The sequence below is a fragment of the Phoca vitulina genome, unplaced genomic scaffold, assembly GCF_004348235.1.
Source record: "Phoca vitulina isolate PV1807 unplaced genomic scaffold, GSC_HSeal_1.0 scaffold13, whole genome shotgun sequence".
Taxonomy (NCBI): Eukaryota; Metazoa; Chordata; class Mammalia; order Carnivora; family Phocidae; genus Phoca; species Phoca vitulina.
Window position 1 is genome coordinate 2,252,001 of NW_022589716.1, and position 20,254 is coordinate 2,272,254.

At 53.1% G+C, this 20,254-nt stretch overlaps 1 protein-coding gene across 2 annotated transcripts in view; it reads left to right on the top strand.

Annotated features, from left to right (window-relative positions):
* Positions 1–20,254, top strand: part of SLC27A1 (solute carrier family 27 member 1) — a 30,715-nt gene that overhangs the window by 8,791 nt on the left and 1,670 nt on the right. For both annotated transcript variants that reach the window (XM_032412371.1, XM_032412373.1), the window contains exons 3-12: positions 9,718–10,112; positions 10,244–10,405; positions 10,505–10,574; positions 11,347–11,438; positions 11,510–11,619; positions 16,439–16,648; positions 17,951–18,077; positions 18,166–18,303; positions 18,380–18,544; positions 18,934–19,080. In XM_032412371.1, the coding sequence (XP_032268262.1) occupies positions 9,718–10,112; positions 10,244–10,405; positions 10,505–10,574; positions 11,347–11,438; positions 11,510–11,619; positions 16,439–16,648; positions 17,951–18,077; positions 18,166–18,303; positions 18,380–18,544; positions 18,934–19,080 (1,616 nt within the window). The remainder of the gene's footprint in view (positions 1–9,717; positions 10,113–10,243; positions 10,406–10,504; positions 10,575–11,346; positions 11,439–11,509; positions 11,620–16,438; positions 16,649–17,950; positions 18,078–18,165; positions 18,304–18,379; positions 18,545–18,933; positions 19,081–20,254) is intronic.

Here is a 20,254-nt window from a genome sequence, read left to right on the forward strand (position 1 = left end):
GATGCAATATGTTTTCTTACATCTCCAAGGATATTATTGACATTATTAGTTTTGTTTTCTCTTTGCACATCTCTTTTTCCTGAAAAATTTTCTTCTTGGTTTATTTTAGTTTCCATCATCTCTAGTAGAGGAAATCCCCAGGAGTCTGAATCTTTGGTTGTAAATCCATTTAGAAGCTTTCAGCATGGGTATATATGTGGTGAGTGGGGAGGTCTTTTCTTTTTTTTTTTTTTTAAGATTTTTTATTTATTTATTTGAGAGAGAGAGAATGAGAGAGAGCAAGCACATGAGAGGGGGGAGGGTCAGAGGGAGAAGCAGACTCCCCGCCGAGCAGGGAGCCCAATGCGGGACTCGATCCAGGGACTCCAGGATCATGACCTGAGCCGAAGGCAGTCGCTTAACCAACTGAGCCACCCAGGCGCCCAAGATTTTTTTTTTTTTAATTTATTTAACAGAGATAGAGAGCACAAGTAGGCAGAGCGGCAGACAGAGGGAGAGGGAGAAGCAGGCTCTCCGCCGAGTAGGGAGCCCGATGCGGGGCTCGATCCCAGGACCCTGGGATCATGACCTGAGCCGAAGGCGGCCGCTTAACCGACTGAGCCACCCAGGCGCCCCAAGGGGGTCTCTTCAACTGTGAGTTTCTTGACAGGGTTCTTGACAGTGGTGCTTTGGGGAAACTTTAGTCGCAGCGTGTTTGGGTTTTTCCTCTGGGCCTGGTCAGATTCCTCACGGGAAGCTCTTCTGGTCTCCTGCCTAGAGGGTACAGGCCTTATCAGCAGGATCCCAGGAATGCAGAGGGGACAAGTGTTAGGGGCTCAGCATCTGGCAGATAAACATTCATTTAACACCATTTGCAGAGAGGTGCCCCATCTGGAAACCTTCCCGTGGATGGACCTCCAATCTTCTCTGGTGTGCAAGGTGATCACTTAAAAAAAATGTATTGAGGGGCGCCTGGGTGGCTCAGTTGGTTAAGCGTCCAACTCTTGGTTTCAGCTCAGGTCATGGTCTCAGGGTCGTGAGATCAAACCCCCGTGGGGCACTGCGCTCAGCGCGGTCTGCTTATCCCTCTCCCTCTGCTGCTCCCCCTGCTCTCTCTCTAAAATAAATAAATACAATTGTTAAAAAAAAAAAAAAAAAAGAGGGGCACCTGGGTGGCTCAGTCAGTTAAGCGTCCACCTTCGGCTCAGGTCATGATCCCAGGGTCCTGGGTTCCAGCCTCGCATCGGGCTCCCTGCTCAGTGGGAAGTCTGCTTCTCCCTCCCCCTGCTCTTGTGCTCTCTCTTGCTCTCTCTCTCTCTCTCCCTCTCAAATAAATAAATAAAATCTAAAAAAAATGTGTTGAAATATAATTTACATGTAATATTATATTAGTTTCAGGTGTGCAATGTAATGATTTGCTATTGTACATATTGTGAAAGGATCACCACAATAAGTCTAGTTAACATCCATTACCACACATAGTTACATGCTTTTTTTCTTGGGATGGGAAATTTTAAGATCTATTTTCTTTTGGTGCACCTGGGTCGCTCAGTCATTAAGCGTCTGCCTTGGGCTCAGGTCATGATCCCAGGGACCTGGGATCGAGCCCCGCATCGGGCTCCCTGCTCAGCAGGAATCTGCTTCTCCCTCTCCCACTCCCCCTGCTTGTGTTCCCTCTCTCTGTGTCTCTGTCAAATAAATAAATAAAATCTTTTTTTTTTTTTTTAAAGATCTATTTTCTTTCTTAGCAACTTTCAAATATGGAATACAGTATAGACAATCCCTGGCCTTACAATTTTTCCACTCTACGGTGATGCAAAAGTGATATGCATTCAGTAGGAACTGTACTTTGGATTTTGAATTTGGATCTTTCCCCAGACTACCGACAGGGGGTATGAGACTCTCCGTGATGCTGGGCAGAAGCCGCATAGCCACAGTTCCCAGGCAGCCCTACGATCATGGACGTGAATGACCCACACAAGCATTCTATTTTTCACTTTAGTACAGTATTCAATAAATTATGTGAGATATTCAACACTTAATTAAATAAGCTTTGTGTTGGGCGCCTGGGTGGCTCAGATGGTTAAGCATCTGCCTTCGGCTCAGGTCATGATCCCAGGGTCCTGGAATCGAGTCCCACATCGGACTCCCTGCTCCGCGGGAAGCCTGCTTCTCCCTCTGCCTCTCTCTCTCTCTCATGAATAAATAAATAAAATATTTTTAAAAAATAAATAAATAAATAAATAAATAAGCTTTGTGTTAGGTTATTTTGCCCACTGTGGGCTGATATAAGTGTTTTGAGCCCATTTAAGGTAGGCCAGGCTAAGCTGTAATGTTTGTTCGGTTAGATGTATTAAATGCATTTTCAACTTAGGGTATTTTCAACTTACGGTGGATTTATTGGGATGTAACACCACTGTAAGTCGAGGAAGATCTGTATTTTTTTTTTTTAAGATTTTTTATTTATTTATTTGACAGAGAGAGACAGCGAGAGAGGGAACACAAGCAGGGGGAGTGGGAGAGGGAGAAGCAGGCTTCCCGCGGAGCAGGGAGCCCGATGCGGGGCTCGTCCCAGGATCCCGGGATCATGACCTGAGCCAAAGGCAGACGCTTAACGACTGAGCCACTCAGGTGCCCTGAGGAAGATCTGTATTATCAACTGTTGTCACCATGTTGTACGTCACATCCCCATGACTTACTGATGTTATATAGGAGGTTGCCCCCTAGACACATTTCTACCTATTCCGCACTTGAGCCCAGGATTCAGCTTTCTCCCCTCTCCAGGGACCCCCACCTGTTGTCACTGTTCCCCAGCTTCCAAAAGTGGGGTAATTTGGTCTCCATTCCCATTTTCCTAGTCTTTGTGTTCACATTAAAAAAAAATCCCTTTACTGGCTATTTTGGGAAGGGGGGTAGGGGGGAGAATAGGGAAGCACAATGATCAGTCAGTGTCTGGGTTTTTGATCTGCCATCTTTGTGTGAAATCACCCGTGACTTTTCTCACCTGTGGCTCCTTCCTCATCCATCTGTGTTGGGGCCCCATTCTCAAAAAGGCTACACAGGGGCACCTGGGTGGCTCAGTTGGTTAAGCGACTGCCTTCGGCTCAGGTCATGATCCTGGAGTCCCTGGATCGAGTCCCGCATCGGGCTCCCTGCTCGGCAGGGAGCCTGCTTCTCCCTCTGACCCTCCCCCCTCTCATGTGCTCTCTCTCTCTCTCTCTCATTCTCTCTGTCTCAAATAAATAAATAAAATCTTTAAAAAAAAAAAAAAGGCTACACAGCCTTCCATTGTAAAGACCGGCCATTGCTCATCGGACCCCCCCCCTACGGCAGGACATCGGGTTCTTCCCCATCTTCTGCTCATTGGAAGCTACAAATGAATAACACTATCATTTCCCCCATGTGACTTTAATGTGCCAAGACCGATCTTCTAATTAGTGGAATGATCCAGAGCCATGGAGAGAGTCCCATCACTGTGCAGTCTCCTCCCACTCTCTGCTTTGTTCACTCCTTTCTAGCCCACTGACCTTGGCTCTGTTTTAAATGTGTCAATCTCCTTCCTGCCTCCAGGCCTTTGCACTCATGGTGTTGTCCACCTGGAATGCTTACCCCTCCGAGCTTGCACTTACCTATGAGTGCAAGGAGTGTGAATCCCAATTCGGAATGGCATTGGCAGTAAGGAATACTTACAGCCACATGTAATGTGGAGTTCTGACATGAGATGGCTTCAGGTTGGTCAGTTCATGGTGCAGCATGTTGTCATTGACCCGGGTTCCTTCTGTCTTTGTGCTCTGCCATCCTTGCTGCAAAGGTTTAGCGTCTCCAGCTGGGTACCCTCATGGTCTCATGGTGGCTGCTGTGGTTCCAGCCATTACATGTCAGTGACAGCTTCTCTGGGTAGAAGAAAGGGAACATGGGACTGCCATGTCCCATGTTGCAGGGATTGTGTGAAAGTGGCTGATGTGTTGCAGGGAGGTGTATGAGCTGGGAGTTCAAGGAGCCAAGGGGGTCAGCAGCCAGATTTCCAGGGATTTGAACACTGAGCAGAGGAGTGTCGTGTGCCCAGGGAAGGGTTCTGAGCAGGAGAGCAGCACAGCTAGACTGGTCTGCACCAAGGAGGAGGAAGGTGGCTCAGCAGGGCGGGTTTGGGGCAACCAGGCAGAAAGTGCACTTGTCGCTGGACGGTGGACATGGGGTGCTGGAGTGAGAACAGTAAGCAAGACAGACAAAGGTCAAAGATGAAGCATGGTGTACAGGCATATCTCGTTTTATTGTGCTTCGCAGATAGTCTGGGTTTTACTGTTTTGCTTTGTTTTTTGGTTTTGGTTTATTTACTTATTTTTATTTTATTTTTTTACAAATTAAATGTTGGTGGCAACCCTGTGTTGCACACATCTCTTGGCACCATTTTTTCTCACAGCATTTGCTCATGTTTTGTCTCCGTGTCACATTTTGGTAATTCTTGCAATATTTCACAGGCTTTCATTATCATTATATTGGTTAACGGTGATCTGTGATCAGTGATTAGGACTCTCCAAAGCCTCAGATGATGGTCAGCATGTTTTAGCTAAAGAAAGGAGCTAAATAAAGTTTTTTTTTTTGGAGGGGTGTGTTAAGATACGCACATTGGTTTTTTTTTTAGATGTAAGGCTATTGTGCACTTAATAAATTAGAATATAGTGTAATGAACTTTTATATGCCCTAGGAAACAAATTCATTTGATTTGCTTTGTGGTGTTATTTGCTGTATTGTGGTGGTCTGGAACCAAACCCACAGTATTTCCGACGTATGCCCGTATTCGCGTCCCGTGGCTGTTGTAGCAAAAGTAACACAGACTGGGTGACTAAAGACAACAGAAATGAATTCTGCTATGGCTATAGAGGCCAGAAGTCTGAAATCGGGGTGTGGGCAGGGCTGGAGCTTTCTGGAGGCTCTGAGGGAGAATCTCCCATGCCTCTCTCCTGCCTTCCAGTGGCTGCTGGCACCCGTGGCAGATCCTCGGTTTGAGGTTATGTCCGCTCCAATCTCTGCCTCTGTTTTCACGTGGTCTTCTTCTCTACGTCTATGTCTCCTCTTCTGTCTCTTGTAAGGACATCTGTCATTGGCTTTAGGGCCCACCCTAATCCAAGATGATCTCTTCAAGGTCCTCGACTTAATTAGATCTACAAAGACCCTTTTCCCACACATGGTCACTTTCACAAGTTCTGGAGGCCAGGACTTGGACATATCTTTTGGGGACCACTATTCACCCCACTGTGAGGGAGTGGGGCCTGGCCCAGGGCAGAGCCAGGAGACCAGGAAGAGCTGACTACAGCGCTGGTCCCGTCGTGTGATGGTGGGGGCCGGGCTAGGCTGCTGAGATGGCTAGATTCTGGCTAGTCTGCATTGGAGAAAGTCATTTGTTCTATCCGTCCTCAAGGACCTCCTGGGTGCCACACCCCATCTGGGCTTGGGTGAATGCCATGTTCAGCGTGACATGCTGTGAATGTGTCAGGTACTGTTCCTGTCCGGTGGAGCCCACAGTCTAGCGAGGGAGAAGAATAATCGAGAAGGAAATGAGGACACAATAAAACATCAGAAATTGACAAGAAGGCTCGAACATGTTGGGTTGAGGCGGGGATCGCTGGTGGCGACTTCAGCCAGGGTGATTAGGGCAGGGCCTCCGGTGTAAGTAGGCAGATGAGAGGAGCCAACCTTGCAAAGACCTGGGGAAAGGAAGAGGGAAGAGCAGGTGCAAAGCTCAGAGGCAGGATCCCGCTGGGCAGAGTAACAACGGACCCCTCTTATTCAACCCTTTTTCTTGTCTGGGCACTTAACACACTTGACAGGTATTAGGCTGAGAATTGCGTTGTTTGGGTGGCTGCTCTGGACCCCACTTCCTGTTTGTAAATAGGGCAGTGGCGGGACCTACACTTTGTTGAGCTGGAGATCACCTCAGAAGTCATTAGGTTCAGTCTTCAGACATTCCAAGTAAGGAAACTGAGGCCTATAGAGAGGGCAGGGTCTGCCCAGGCCCCACAGCTTTAGGCAGTCGAGGAGGCTTTGAATTAAGACCATGAACTCTAGGGCACTTTTTCCTTCTGGGCCATGCTGGGGCTCAGAGCTCCCGGACAGATGCTTGAGAAATCAGTCCTGCCTCCTCCTTGGACCCTTACCCCTGGGGGCTTCCTGGGCTGACCCCTGCTCTTATAACTTGCTTGCTCCTCTCTCTTCCTTGCAGGGTAGATATGAGTGAAGTTGCTGGGTAGATAAAGTGCTAATTCCCTTCTAATTTCTTACTGACAGTGCTTCCTTCCGTGGGGAGAGGACAGCAACAGAGCTGATTGAGAATATAGGACGTGCTGGGCCCCGTCTTCAGATATCTACCTCTGCCTCTTTTCTCCCCACCATGCCCTGGGAGGTGTGGAATCTTATGGTCCCCGTCTACCGGGAGGCCCAGAGAGGGAGGCACCTGCCCGTGGCCACTGTATGAGTGTCGCTGGGCTACCATAACAAATGATCACAAACCCGGTGGCTTAAACCCACAGGAATTTGTCTTCTCCAGAGTTCCAGTGACCAGAAGCCTGCAACTGAGGTGCTGGCAGGACATGCTCCCTTGGAAGGCTCTAGGGGGAATTCTCTCTTGCCTCTTCCAGCTTCTGAGGGCTCCAGGTTTCACGAGGCTTGTGGCCACGCCACTCCAGTCTCCTCCCCTGTGTTTCTGTGTTCTCTCTCTCCTTAAAAAGACTGTCATTGGATTTAGGTCCCACCTGGGGAATCAGGATGATCTCATCTCCTACGTACCTTAATTACATCTATAAAGACAGGAAGCCTGATGAGAGGTCTGGGGGAGAATATTCCAGCAGTGGCAACCGCATGGGCAAAGGCCCTGGGGCAGGAACGTTTGCTGTGCTGAAAATCAGGGAAGGAGGCGAGAGTAAGCTAGAGGAATAGAGGGTGATGAAGTGGGCAGACAGATGGGACTGGGGCAGGTAGGGCTTCACAGGCCCTTTGGAAGGTTAAAACATTTTTGTGGGGGGAGGGCGCCTGGGTGGCTCAGTTGGTTAAGCATCTGACTCCTGTTTTCGGCTCAGGTCATGATCTCGGGGTCGTGCCCCTCATCGGGCTCCATGCTCAGCATGGAGCCTGCTTAAGATTCTCTTTCTCCCTCTCCCTCTGCCCCTTGCCCCTCTCTTAAAAAATAAAAAATAAAAATAAATAAAAGATTTTATTATGGAAGATTTCGTGCCTACTGAAGTGGAGAGAATAACGTAATGAGCCCATGTGCCCATCCCCCAGCATCCATCACCTTCACTTGCTCTTCCTCCGCTGTTTGAGTCCCACTGGCACATCCTTTCACCTGTTAGTTTTCTAGTCTGTCTCTGGAAGGCAAGGACTTCCCCTTTTTAACCTTGCTGCAAGACAGTCTTCCTGAGTTGTCTTGTTCATTTTTATTGTAGTAAAGCGTGTATAAAATTTACCTTAGTGACATTGAGCACACTTCACTGTTACATAACCACCACCTCTGTCTGGTTCCAGAACATTTCCATTACCCTAAAAGGAAACCCCGTTCCCATTAGCAGTCATTTCCCCTCCCCCTAGCCCCTGGCAACCACCAACTGGCTCTGTTTTCATGGGCTGTTTTTGAGGTATCACTTACATATAATAAAATACACCCATGCTAAGTGTACGTTTGGGGTTTTGACAAAGGTCCACATCCAGGTAACCACCACCATCAAGATACAGAACATTCCCATCTCCCCACAAGACTCCTCCTGCCCCTTTGCCATCAGTATTCCAGCCCCCCAGCCCCAGCCCTGGCCCCCTGCTCCCACCGATCTGCTTCTCCCACCTGATCAGCTTCGCCTGTGCAAAGCAGGTGCTCGCCGCCATCTGGGGTGTGAAGGAATCTGTGCCTTTGCACTGGTCGCCAGGAGGGGCAGGATGCTGGGCTCCGGGTTTAGGGGCTTGAATGTAGTCATTCAGCCTCTGTTTGCTGAGCACCTACTATGTGCCAGGCTCCTGGTCAGATGCTTCCCCTGGTCACTGCCAACAGAGGCTTTGGTGAGCAGAGCTCTGGGATTGGAGGCCATCGGTCACCCTGAGAGTAACAGGGAAGGCACCCAGAGGGAACGGTGGGCAGCAACCTGCCCAAGACCCTTTGTTTATGCTCCTCACAGCTGTCCCCATGCCTGCCCCTCTTCACAGCGGCCTTGCCCTGAGACCTTGCCCCTCCTCTCACCAAAGATCTGGCCAGCCACAGAGATGTGACTGCTTTTTTGGGGCTGCGGGGTTCAGGCCTGGCCTGGGAGCTCCAGATGCCTCTCTCTCTTCCTCCAACACTGTCCTTTGGGATTATTTGTGGCAGGCTCACTGCGCTCCAGGAGAGTGGGGCCCTCAGTCTATCTCCACTGCTGTCTCTCCAGGGCCTAGAACAAAAATAGACATAAGTCCCTGTCATCCAGAACAGGGAGAGATAGCCAGGGGCAAGATGGTAGATCAGTACCCTGCATATGGTATTTGACAGTATAAATGCTGTGTTGAAGAAAAAAAAAACAACAAAACAAAGCAGGGACCAGAAAGGGGTGGTGGTGGTACAGTAACAGATGGGTGTCCAGGAATGGCCACCCGAGAGGGTGGCATTTGAGCTAAGACCTGATGGAAGTGGGGGGAGGAGCCATGTGGATGTTGGCAGAAGAGTGGTCCAGGCAGAGGGCATGGCCTGTGCAAAGGCCCTGAGGTAGGAGCGTGCCGGGTGTGCTCAAGGAACAGCAAGAAAGCCCTGTGGCTGGAGTGAGTGAGCAAGGGGGAGGTGGCAGGGGGAGCAGGATGGAAAGGGAGGTGGAGTGGGAGAAAGTTGGAGGGGGAGAAGGGTTATGTCTGGGTCACCACTGGGTCTTGCCCATCATGGGCCTGGCATATGGTAGGTGCTCATTATTTGGGAGAGGAGTGGGAGAGTCTGTCTCTGTGCTGGCTGCTACCTCTAGGGATGGAGGGCACACTGAGGTCCAGGTTCGGGGACATGAGCACAGTCCGGCCTGTTTACGGGGCACCTGGTACGTGCCAGGCTCCTTGGCCAATGCAGATGTGACTCCCCCTGGGTGCTCACAATCTGGGGGTGGGGGGAATACACTCATTACAGAGTGGCTTTGCACAGGGGCTTTGATGGAGTATAGGGGATAGGGAGAGCTCCCAAGGTGGTCAAGAGAGCATTTTCTGAGCGCAGCCAGTGCCTGCCCCAGTCTGGCCCCATTTGGGGGACTCTATGCCTTGATGGAGGAGCAGTGGGCACGTGCAGGGGCTGAGCCCTGGAAGTCTTCCTGGAGGAGATGATGAGGACGCCAGGTTGGGGTGGATGGAGCATGAGGAATCCAGGCTGAAGGTGGTGGTGGGGTCCATGGGAGGCTCTGGATGTCCCAGGAGAGAGAAAGAAGGATAGGACTGGGGCCCTGGCTCCCTCAGGGTCACTGAGCTAGCTGGAGTGGAGAAGGACAGAGTAACTCTGATTTTCATGGCATGGCATGGCCAGCTTTGACAATCTGTGTACTTCTGGGTTGGCTGGTAAATAGCCCTTTCTATGCCCTTAGTACCCCAAGAGACCCAGCAACCAAAAGGTCCTTATTGAACCTTTGCCATCCTTGGGGGCGCAGGGACCTTTCCCTCTGCTTTCTCCAGTTGGAGATGCTGAGGCTTGGAGAGGTCTTCTGGAGGCCAGGCAGGGCACCTAGTGATGCCATCCCCTCCATCCCCCCCTCCCAGCGGCCTCTTGGTGCTGATCCGAGTACGTCTGGAGCTGCGGCGGCACCAGCGCGCTGGCCACACCATCCCGCAGATCTTCCAGGTGGTGGCGCGGCGGCAGCCGGATCGCCTGGCGCTGGTGGATGCGGGCAGTGATGTGTGCTGGACCTTCGCGCAGCTGGACGCCTACTCCAATGCTGTGGCCAACCTCTTCTACCAGCTGGGCTTCACACCAGGTGACGTGGTGGCCATCTTCCTGGAGGGCCGGCCAGAGTTCGTGGGGCTCTGGCTGGGCCTGGCCAAGGTGGGTGTGGAAGCCGCTCTGCTCAACGTTAACCTACGGCGCGAGCCCCTGGCCTTCTGCCTGGGCACCTCGGGTGCCAAGGCCCTCATCTTTGGAGGGGAGCTGGCAGCAGGTGAGGCTGGGGCAGGTATCATCTTGAGTTGAGACCCTGGGGTTTCCAGGGCCGGGAGATGGTGTGGTGCCTCCCAGGCCTTGGGAGGGGCCCTGGCTGTCCTTGACCGTGACGTATGTTTTGGGCTGCAGTGGTGGCCGAGGTGAGCGGACAGCTGGGGAAGAGCCTGCTCAAGTTCTGCTCTGGAGAACTGGGGCCCGAGGGCATCTTGCCGGACACCCAGCTCCTGGACCCGTTGCTGAGGGACGCCTCCACAGCCCCCCTGGCACAGCCCCCTGACAAGGGCATGGATGGTGAGGCCAGGGTGGGATGCCCTTCTTCTGCCAATGCCCACCCTGTCCCCTCATCCCACCCACCCAGTCCTCGGTCCCCAACACGTGCATCTCCTGCAGATCGACTCTTCTATATCTACACTTCGGGGACCACAGGGCTGCCCAAGGCTGCCATTGTAGTGCACAGCAGGTAAGGGGCCCATGGGCCTCACCCCAGCTTTGGGGAGTGACTCTAGGTCGCCTCTACGGCTGACCCCTTCCCTCAGATCTTGTTGGGATCTTGGGGACATTTCTATCTCAACCCAGTAAAACCCACGGCCCATCTCAGGACAGTGCTGCTCTGTGTCCCTCCTTGGTCTCTTGCTGCTCTTGCTCCTACCCCTAATGGCCCTGTTCGCCTCAGTGGACACAGGAGGATTTAAAAAATCCTAAACCACACCTCCCCTTGCCAGACTTCCCTGTATCTGCCTTGGCCCTCGGAGTAAAATCCATGCTCGTGTTGTGCAACGCCTGCCAATTCTCTGCTGTCCTCTTCCTCCTCTCCACCCCTTGCTCGTGCCCTTTCAGCTCCTTACACGTCCTCAGATCTGCCACGGTCCTTCTAGCCTCAGGGCCTTTGCACATGCTGTGCCCACCACCTGGACGCCCTTCCCCAGCTTCCCCCCCCCCACCATGGCTCCTTCTCACCAGGTCTCAGCTCATGTGTCACCTCTCCACACAGGATCCCCCAACCTCTCTGGCTGTGTCACCTTCAGCCCCTCTCCGTTTCTCAGCTCTCTTGTATTCCTCATGGCCCCTAGCACCATGGACAATTATTGGCAGCATGTTCTTCTCCCCCACCCCTGTGAGCTGGGCTGGCTCTGCCTGGGTCCTGCTGTGTCCCTCCCCCCTCCCCCATGCTCCCCCCACTCCCATGCCCCGGAGGATGTAAGTCCCAGCCCCTGCACTCCCCGCCCCTGCAGGTACTACCGCATTGCAGCCTTCGGCCACCACGCCTACAGCATGCAGGTGGCAGACGTGCTCTATGACTGCCTGCCCCTGTATCACTCGGCAGGTACTTCGGGCAGGTGGGGGCGGGGTGGGGGGCAGGGACTGGGGACTCCTCACCGAGCCCGCTCTCCGCAGGGAACATCATGGGCGTGGGGCAGTGTCTCATCTACGGGCTGACGGTGGTCCTCCGCAGGAAGTTCTCAGCCAGCCGCTTCTGGGATGACTGCGTCAAGTACAACTGCACGGTCAGGCCCCGCCCCTCCCGCGCCGCCCCGCCGCCTTCCACCTGCTGGGCCACCCTTGTGGTGCAACCACTCTGCCGCCCGGCCTCCAGCCTTCCCCGCCCCGCCCCCCATGGCCGGAATGGCCACTCTGGAGGGGGACAGGAGGGTGGCCAGCCCCAGGCTAAACCTGCCCCCATGTAAACTCAGTGGATCTGCATGACTGCGTGAGAATGGGCAAAGGCATCACAAAGACCATTTTGCAGGTGGGGAAACTGAGGCCTAAACTGCAGCTGGGATTGGGCCCAGGCTGCTTGAGTTCTCTAAAGAGTCCGCCCTGTGCCCCCGGCGTCTTCCCTGCTGGTGGCTGCTGGAAATCAGGAAATGAGACCAGTGTGTCCAGTCATCCCCCTGGGCTGGTTAGGTGTGGGGCTTCCAGATGGGGTAAGCATGAGGTAGAGGTGGACGACATCCACGGTCCTGGAGGGGGAGAGGAGGAGGGGGGTGCTGGCCCCCATCCTCTCCTCTCGTCTCCCCTCCATGGTGAGAGGAAACCAGGCTGAGGATCTCAGTGCCCTGATGGTGGTAGATACACAGGTGCTAGCACGTTCCTCCAGGAAGAAGAGGTGAGGAGAGAGGAGAGAATGGGCTGTGGCCAAGGACTGACACATTGGCAGGTGCCTACCTCACCTTGGACAGGTGGGGCCCAGAGGGTTTAGGCTGGCTGCCCAGGTCACACAGCTGGGCAGGGTGGGGGCTCTGGGCTGGCATCCTAGGGACCCCTGGGGGCAACGGCTGTGATCTGCTCCACTTTTGAGGATTTTCTGTTTTGCTTGTGGGGAACCCTGGAGGAATGTTGTTAAACCAAGTCTTGAAAGGCGAAACGGTCTGTTTTATAAACTTGATTATCGAGAGTTGTGAATACAGCTATCCCCCACTCTCTGAAAGTGCCAGTTTTTTGGCTTCGCTGTGGGGAAAGACCTACATCAATACCTGATTTCACTAACCAAAAGAAATCCGAAGAGGATTTTTTCTTTTACGGAAAAAAAAACTAAAAACACATTCTGGTACTAATGTAGGTCTTTTGTAAAAGGGAAGTGTAATTCAAACTTTTAGAAAGCAGGGGATATGCTTTCCTTGACGCCGTTTCAGCTTATGAAAGCTTTCCTAGGAACGCTCTGTTTTCGGGGAGCGCGCAAAGTCTGTGTACATGAACGTGGACAGAAAGTATAGGCGATTCCCAAGCACTGTCACTGGCCCCAGGGGGCCTTCAGACCCCCCATCGTGCCCCCTCTAGCCCCACCCACATCCCTCCTTCTTCATTGTGAAGCAGCCCCAGAAAGCAGTGTGTGTCCTTCATAGAGATGCTTCCGGAAAACCTCTGAAAGATGAGAACCATTTTGTTTTGTTTTTGAGGCAAAAGTTGTATAAAAGAAACCATTTTTAAAGTGGACAGTTCAGTGGTGTTTCGGATATTCACAATGTTGTGTAACCACCACCTCTGTCTAGTTCCAGAATGTTTCCATCACACCAAACTGTCTGCATTAGCAGTCAGTCACTCCCCATCCCTGTCCCCTCTCCCCCAGCCCCCAAGGCAACCCCTAACTTGCTTTCTATCTTTATGGATTGGCCTGTTCTGGACATGTCTTGTAAGTGGGACTCACAAACTATGTGGCCCTTTGTGTCTGGTAAGGGCTATTGTTAAAAGAATTGAAAGCAGGGTCTTGAAAGGATATTTGTACACCCCTGTTCGCAGCAGCATGATTTACAATAGCTAAAACACGGAAGCCACCCAGGGGCCACCAGCAGGTGAATGGATAAGCGCAGTGTGGTGCGTTCATATTACGGAATGTTATTCAGCCTTAAAGAGGAAGGAATTCTGGCACATTCCACAACATGGATAAACTTCGAGGACATTGTGCTGAGGGCAATAAGCCAGTCACCAAGAGACAAACGCTGTATGATTCCCCTTATATGAGGGACTGAGAGCAGTCACAGTCATAGAGACAAGAAGTAGGATGGCGGGCACCTGGGGCTGGGGGAGGGGGTGGGGAGTCAGCGGTTAGTGGGGACAGAGTCTCAGTTCTATAAAATAAAAAGTCTCAGTTCTACAAAATAAAAGGATGGTGGTGGCTGCATAACAGTGTGAGTGTCCTTAATACTACCGAGCTGTACACTTAAAAGTGCTTACGATGGTAGATTTTATATTATTATATGTGAACACAACAAAAAAAGGGAAAAAAAAAAAAACCACCCGTAAGCTCAGCACCATCATCACAGCCAAAAAGTAACAGTGACCTCTCAGTGTCATCGGGAATCTGGGCAGCGGTTCCATCCCCAGTGTCTCACTGGGTCAAAATGTGGTTTTCCCCTGTTTCTATAATTTGAAAAAAATCCGTTTTTAGAGGAGACCCACACATTTTGACCAGTCGATGTGTCTCATGAGAATCCCTTCATCTGTAGGAGCCCCTTCTCTCTCTTTTTTTCTGTCTTGTATTTACTGAAGGGTTGTGTGTCCTATAGTATTTTCTGGATATTGCCGGGGTGTCTCTTAACGTGTTCCTCTGTCCCCGGTATTTCCTGTCCGTTGGGTCCATCACAGTGTTTCTCAGCATGATGCTAAGGATATCTGGGGCTGGATCATTCTGGGGGCGGGGGTTGTCCCGTGCACTATAGGATATTCAGCAGCATTCCTGACCTGAAAACACTAGATACCAGGAGCACCCCCCCCCCCAGTTATGAGCATTAAAAATGTATCCAGATGTTGCCAAGTGTTCTGTGAGGACAGAGTTGCCCGTGGTTGAGAACCCCTGGTCTAGATACTTGATCAGCTTCAAGTTCAACTTTTTTTCGTGGGAGGCCCGCAGTGTCTGGGGTCCCTCTCTGTCCTTGACATGCCATACTCCATCGGGCACTGCTCACTGTCTCTGGACCCTTGATAGTCTGTCCTGTTTCTAAGAAGGGAATTTCTGTGTCAAGACAAGGTACCCATTAAACACTGAGGGGCCCTTTAAGGAATAGACAGAATCCTCGAAGGATCTGGTGTCTGCCTCTCTGAACTGACCTGAGCTGTCTTCCCTTCAGCCCAGGGTCTGTCCGAGGGTACAGGCCAGAGGTAAAGATCAAGTGTTTGCTCTCAGTGCAGGGACACAGCCTCAGGGCCGTGAGGAGAAGTCATTGTCCCCTCAGCTGCCTCAATCATGGCTGACTTGCTCCTCCCCTGGCCTGAAGAGGACAGCTGAGAGCTCTTCAGGGCATGGCCGGGACTATCTGGTGATGGTTTGGAGGGCAGTACTTGGGCAGGACTTTGTGTCATTTGACAGGAGCCAAAAGCCTAACCTAAACCCTGGCTTCCTGAAGAAGGGGATTTATTACTCATGGACCTGAAGAGGCCACATGGGGACAGCTTCAGGCACAGCCTGATCCAGGAGTGCCTCTGTCTCTCTCTATTTCTTGTCTTTCTCTTTCCTGAGTGTACAGCTTCCTTCCCAGCCCTGCTTCTCTGGGAAGGCTCCCAGCAGCTCCAGGAGAGAAAGAGCCTCTCTCTTCCTCTCGGTTTATTAGACGTCCCAGGGCTGATTCTCACTGGTCTAATTCTGGTCAGGTGTTCATCCTTGAACCAATTAGTAGCTGGGGATGGACTGGGCTGATTGGCCAGGCCGTGTCCTATGTCCTGCCTAGAGATGAGATGGGCTGGGCCACGGACATGGCACGGACCTGAGCCTAGGGGCGAAGGGAGAGAACTCAGCACCATCACCTTCTGATCTTGCCCCACCCTGCTTGCCGCCTGGTCAGCAGCTGATGACCATGTAGTGCCTTCGTGTCCAACATGGGGGTGTTGGGAGAATTCAACAAATGAGCTCTGTGCTTGGTGGGTAGAGTATTTAGCACATTTGTTTATTCATCAGAGATTTAGCAAGTGCTGTTCAGGGAGTGTCTCTCCGTGGCAGTGATCTTTGACTCAAACCCCGAGGGCCCAGATGCATCCCGGGGAAGAATGCGCCAGGCAGAGGGCACAGCATGTGCAAAGGCCCTGAGGAGGAGCCCTGTGTGGCAGCAGCTGTTGGTGGGAAATGGAAGAAGAGGCAGTGAGGACGGTGGGGCCCGAGGGAATTGGCCACTGGCAGAAATTTGGACTTCATCCTGTGTGTGAGGGGAAGCTGTGAGCGCTTTGGAGCTGTGATGATCAGCCTGGCAGTTAATCCCGGGCATGTAACTTCTTCATTCAGACTCTGGGGCCAGGCTGCCCAGATTCAAATCAGCTTCTACCACTTATCAGCTTTGGTCCAGTTACTTACTGTTGGTGGCCCTCAGTAAAATTGGGGGTGGTGGTGGTAATCATTTGGAAGTCAACCCAGAGATGAGGACTGGTAAGCCCCTGGGGTATTTGGGAAATGACCCTCCAGGAGTGGAGCCTTGAGACAGGGAGGGAAGGAGCCCTGCAGGGAGGCGCCAAGGAGCAAGGGACCCGGTGGGCAACTGGGGCTCCGAGAGGCAGCGCGGAGCATGCACCCCGAGCTAGGGGTCTGGGGAACAGCGTCGGACAATGGCTCTGGGCTGAGGGCTGCCCTGTGGGGTGTCAGCGGTGCGCCCCACCTTCCTGCACTGCCTGTGGGTTCCTGGAAACAGCGTGGGGAATGGAAGGGCGGCGGAGGGGCATGGGGGACGCTGAATGCATCCTTCTGCCCCCCGCCCCCGGAATGAGGATTCAGCAAGGGGTACGCATAAACGGCCTTGGGGGGGGCGCTTGTTGCATGGCCCTTAAGACCGATTTGTTCTTAGCGCCCCGGTTGGAGGGAAGACTCCCCTCGGGCCCACCCCTCGCTCCCCCCCCTCCCCCCAGGTGGTCCAGTACATCGGGGAGATCTGCCGGTACCTGCTGAAGCAGCCGGTGCGCGAGGCCGAGGGGCGGCACCGCGTGCGCCTGGCCGTGGGCAACGGGCTGCGGCCGGCCATCTGGGAGGAGTTCACCGAGCGCTTCGGTGTGCGCCAGGTCGGCGAGTTCTACGGAGCCACCGAGTGCAACTGCAGTATTGCCAACATGGACGGCAAGGTGGGCGGCCGAGGGTGGCGCGGACAGGTTGTAGGGTTTGGGGATCGCGGCCACCTCGGCCTCCCTGGCCCCCGCGTTCTCGTAGAACAGCCTGACCTGCTGGGAGGGGCCGGCCAGGCGCACAGGGCGGAGGAAGGGGGAGCTCCCAGGACTGGCAGGGCACACACAGTCCCGGGTCTGCACCTCCAGAGTTCGAGTCCTCCGCAAGGCGGTGTACCTTGGGCCAGGGCCTCAGCCTTTCTGAGCCTCAGGTCCCACCTGTGGGGGTGGCAGGGGAGAGCAGGGCTCTGGGGGATCCTGGGCGGGGGTTGGGGTGCCCATCCCCTCCTACCGGGTAAGTCACTCAGACTCCTTGGGCTTTGGTTTCCTCATCCGTAAATGGGGATGATAGCTCATTGGGACCATGAGCTCAGCACAACACCCCCAGGTAGCAGGCTCTCTGCAGATGCATTTATGATTAGCAATCACTGTCTCCATTCTGCCTGAGCAGAACCCTCTCTTATCAAGCCTTACCAAGCCAGGCATAGATCAGGAGAATGATTATAAAGCAAGCGCCTGGGGGCAGGGATTGCTTTGTGTCTGTCTCGGTGTTGGGGACCCAATACCTGAGAACCAGGCCCTGCCCACCCCCCCACCCCCCCATGCATATCTGTTGAATAGACAGCCCCAGAAGATACTCTGGCCATGCTAACAGAAATTGCTGTTCTGGGTGCCTGGGTGGCTCAGATGGTTGAGCATCTGCCTTCGGCTCGGATCATGGTCCCGGAGTCCTGGGATCGAGTCCCGCATTGGGCTCCCCGCTCAACGGGGAGCCTGCGTCTCCCTCTGCCTCTCTCTCTCTGTCTCTTACGAATAAATAAAGAAAATCTTAAAAAAAAAAAAAAGAAAGAAAGAAATTGCTGTTCTAACAAACATACCCAACAGCATAGAGATGGGCATTTCTACTCATCGGACTGAGCCAGGCAAGGTGACTTGCAGCGGGCAGCGGGCTGCAGGGTCATTCTAGGCATGTACTTCCTGCCAGTATAGAGGGTTTTATGGACCAGGAGGTGGTGACCAGTCAGTAGGTTTCCTCACATGATTGTGGAGGTGGCTGGGAAGGTGGGGGGAGGGGGTCTGAGTCCTGGGAAGGAGGCACTGCCCTTAAGACCCCCTTTTTCAGATCACCCAAGGTCACAGAGTTCAGGCAATGCGGGGGTTGCCCTCACTAATTCCAGGCCCTGGGGCAGGAGAGGCAAGGTGTCAGTTGGGAGGACGCCGTGCCCCCTGGGGCTCCTCACCAACTCGCTCGCTCCATCCCAGGTCGGCTCCTGTGGCTTTAACAGCCGTATCTTACCCCATGTGTACCCCATCCGGCTGGTGAAGGTCAATGAGGACACCATGGAACTACTGCGGGATGCCCAGGGCCTCTGTATCCCATGTCAGGCCGGTGAGCCAGGCCCTGCCCAGTCCCCTGGGGAACTGGGGCCCCCACCCCCTGCCCACCCAGCGCAGCCTGAGGGTGGCCTCCTCCCCAGGGGAGCCCGGCCTCCTTGTGGGCCAGATCAACCAGCAGGACCCGCTGCGTCGCTTCGATGGCTACATCAGTGAGAGTGCCACCAGCAAGAAGATTGCCCACAGTGTCTTCCGCAAGGGCGACAGTGCCTACCTCTCAGGTGCGAAGACCCTGGGGGGCTGGCTGTGGGGATGGTGGGCCACCATCTCACCTCTCCTCCTCCTCCCCTCTGCCAGGTGATGTGCTGGTGATGGATGAGCTGGGCTACATGTACTTCCGGGACCGCAGCGGGGACACCTTCCGCTGGCGTGGGGAGAATGTCTCCACTACAGAGGTGGAGAGCGTGCTGAGCCGCCTGCTGGGCCAGACAGACGTGGCTGTGTATGGGGTGGCTGTGCCAGGCAAGCTGGGGTTGTGGGGCTGGTCCTAGGGTATGGCAGCCCCAGAGGAGCCAAACCTGCACAAGCTTGGAGGCACGGGTGCCCTTGGGCAGTGCTCAACCTGGGTAACTGCACACGGCAGCCTGGGTGGGAGCACTGGATCTGGAGTCACCCCTCATGAATGATCATCAACCTCGGTTTCCTTATCCAGAAAATGGGATCATAAAAGCGACTGTCTCAGGGTTGCAGGGAGTGCTGCAGGAGCTCAATAACATGGTGACTGCTTCAACAAATGTTATCTCAGATGGAAGGGACTGGAGATCAGAGGCCAGGGGCCTCTGTCTGAGGGTGTATCCAGCCCTGCAGTGGGACAGAAGGTGGGGTGTTCTCAGCAAAACCTCTGTCTTTAGGAGTGGAGGGCAAAGCAGGCATGGCGGCCATCGCGGACCCCCACGGCCAGCTGAGCCCCAATGCGCTGTACCAGGAGCTGCAGAAGGTCCTGGCGCCCTATGCCCGGCCCATCTTCCTACGCCTCCTGCCCCAGGTGGACACCACAGGTGCGGCCTCCCGCCTGTCTGTCTGTCTGTCCATCTGTGTCTGTTGGTTCAGCAACCATTTGCTTATTTGTCCCGGTTTAGGCCCCCCTGCCAAGTCTGATTGCAATGGTTCATGGTCAGTGGGCACTGTGGGTGCCCGTAGGGCCCTTCTCTTATTTTATTTGCACTATGATTTATTCCCATTTGTCGATCCCAGCCCCACTAGGCATTCTGCGGTGTCTGGTGCCTTTCTCCCATTGCCCGCATTTTTCTGATGACTAGGAAATTTGAGCAACTCATCTCATACCTGTGAGGTTTCCACTCCTGTAAATCACCTGTTTGTATTTTTTGCCCATCTTTGTATAGCCTTGCTCTCTTTTTCTTTTCTTTTCTTTTTTTTTTTTTTTTTTAAGACTTTATTTATTTATTTGAGAGAGAGAGAACGAGAGAGAGCACATGAGAGGGGGGAGGGTCAGAGGGAGAAGCAGACTCCCTGCCGAGCAGGGAGCCCGATGCGGGACTCGATGCAGGGACTCCAGGATCATGACCTGAGCCGAAGGCAGTCGCTTAACCAACTGAGCCACTCAGGCGCCCTCTTTTTCTTTTCAATTGACGAGAGTTTCTCCTAATATTCCAGATGTTAATTCCTTAGCACTTTCGGACATCAGGAGTCTTCTCTTTGGGAGTCTGTTAACCTTGTTAATGGGGCCTTTGTTGAAAAAAAGCCCTTCATTTTGATACAAACTTACCTTTTTTTTTTTAATCTTATAGTTTGTGCTTTTGAAGTTTTATTTAAAACGAGAAACCTTCCCAACTCTAACGCACACAGGTCTCCTGCCTCGGTTTTTTCCTACTCACCCTGCCCCTTAGCCTTATCTTTCATGGAACATTTCTTTAATTGTCCACTGCAGGGAGTGCAAACTGTTTCTTAAAGGACCAGTTAGTAAATATTCGTTTTTCGGGCCATGTAGTCTCTGTCCCAACAACTTACCTCTGCCTCTGTTGTGCAAAAGCTGCCCTAGACGGTGTGTAAATGAGTGGGTGTTGCTTTGTGCCAATAAAAACTATTTACAAAACAGATGATGGGCTGAGTTCGGCTCTCAGCTACAGGTTGCTGACCCCTGACCTACTGTGTGGCAGACTCAGCCCTGCCTTGGTCTCGTGGGGAGTAGACACGTGCCCAGGCAGGGAATAC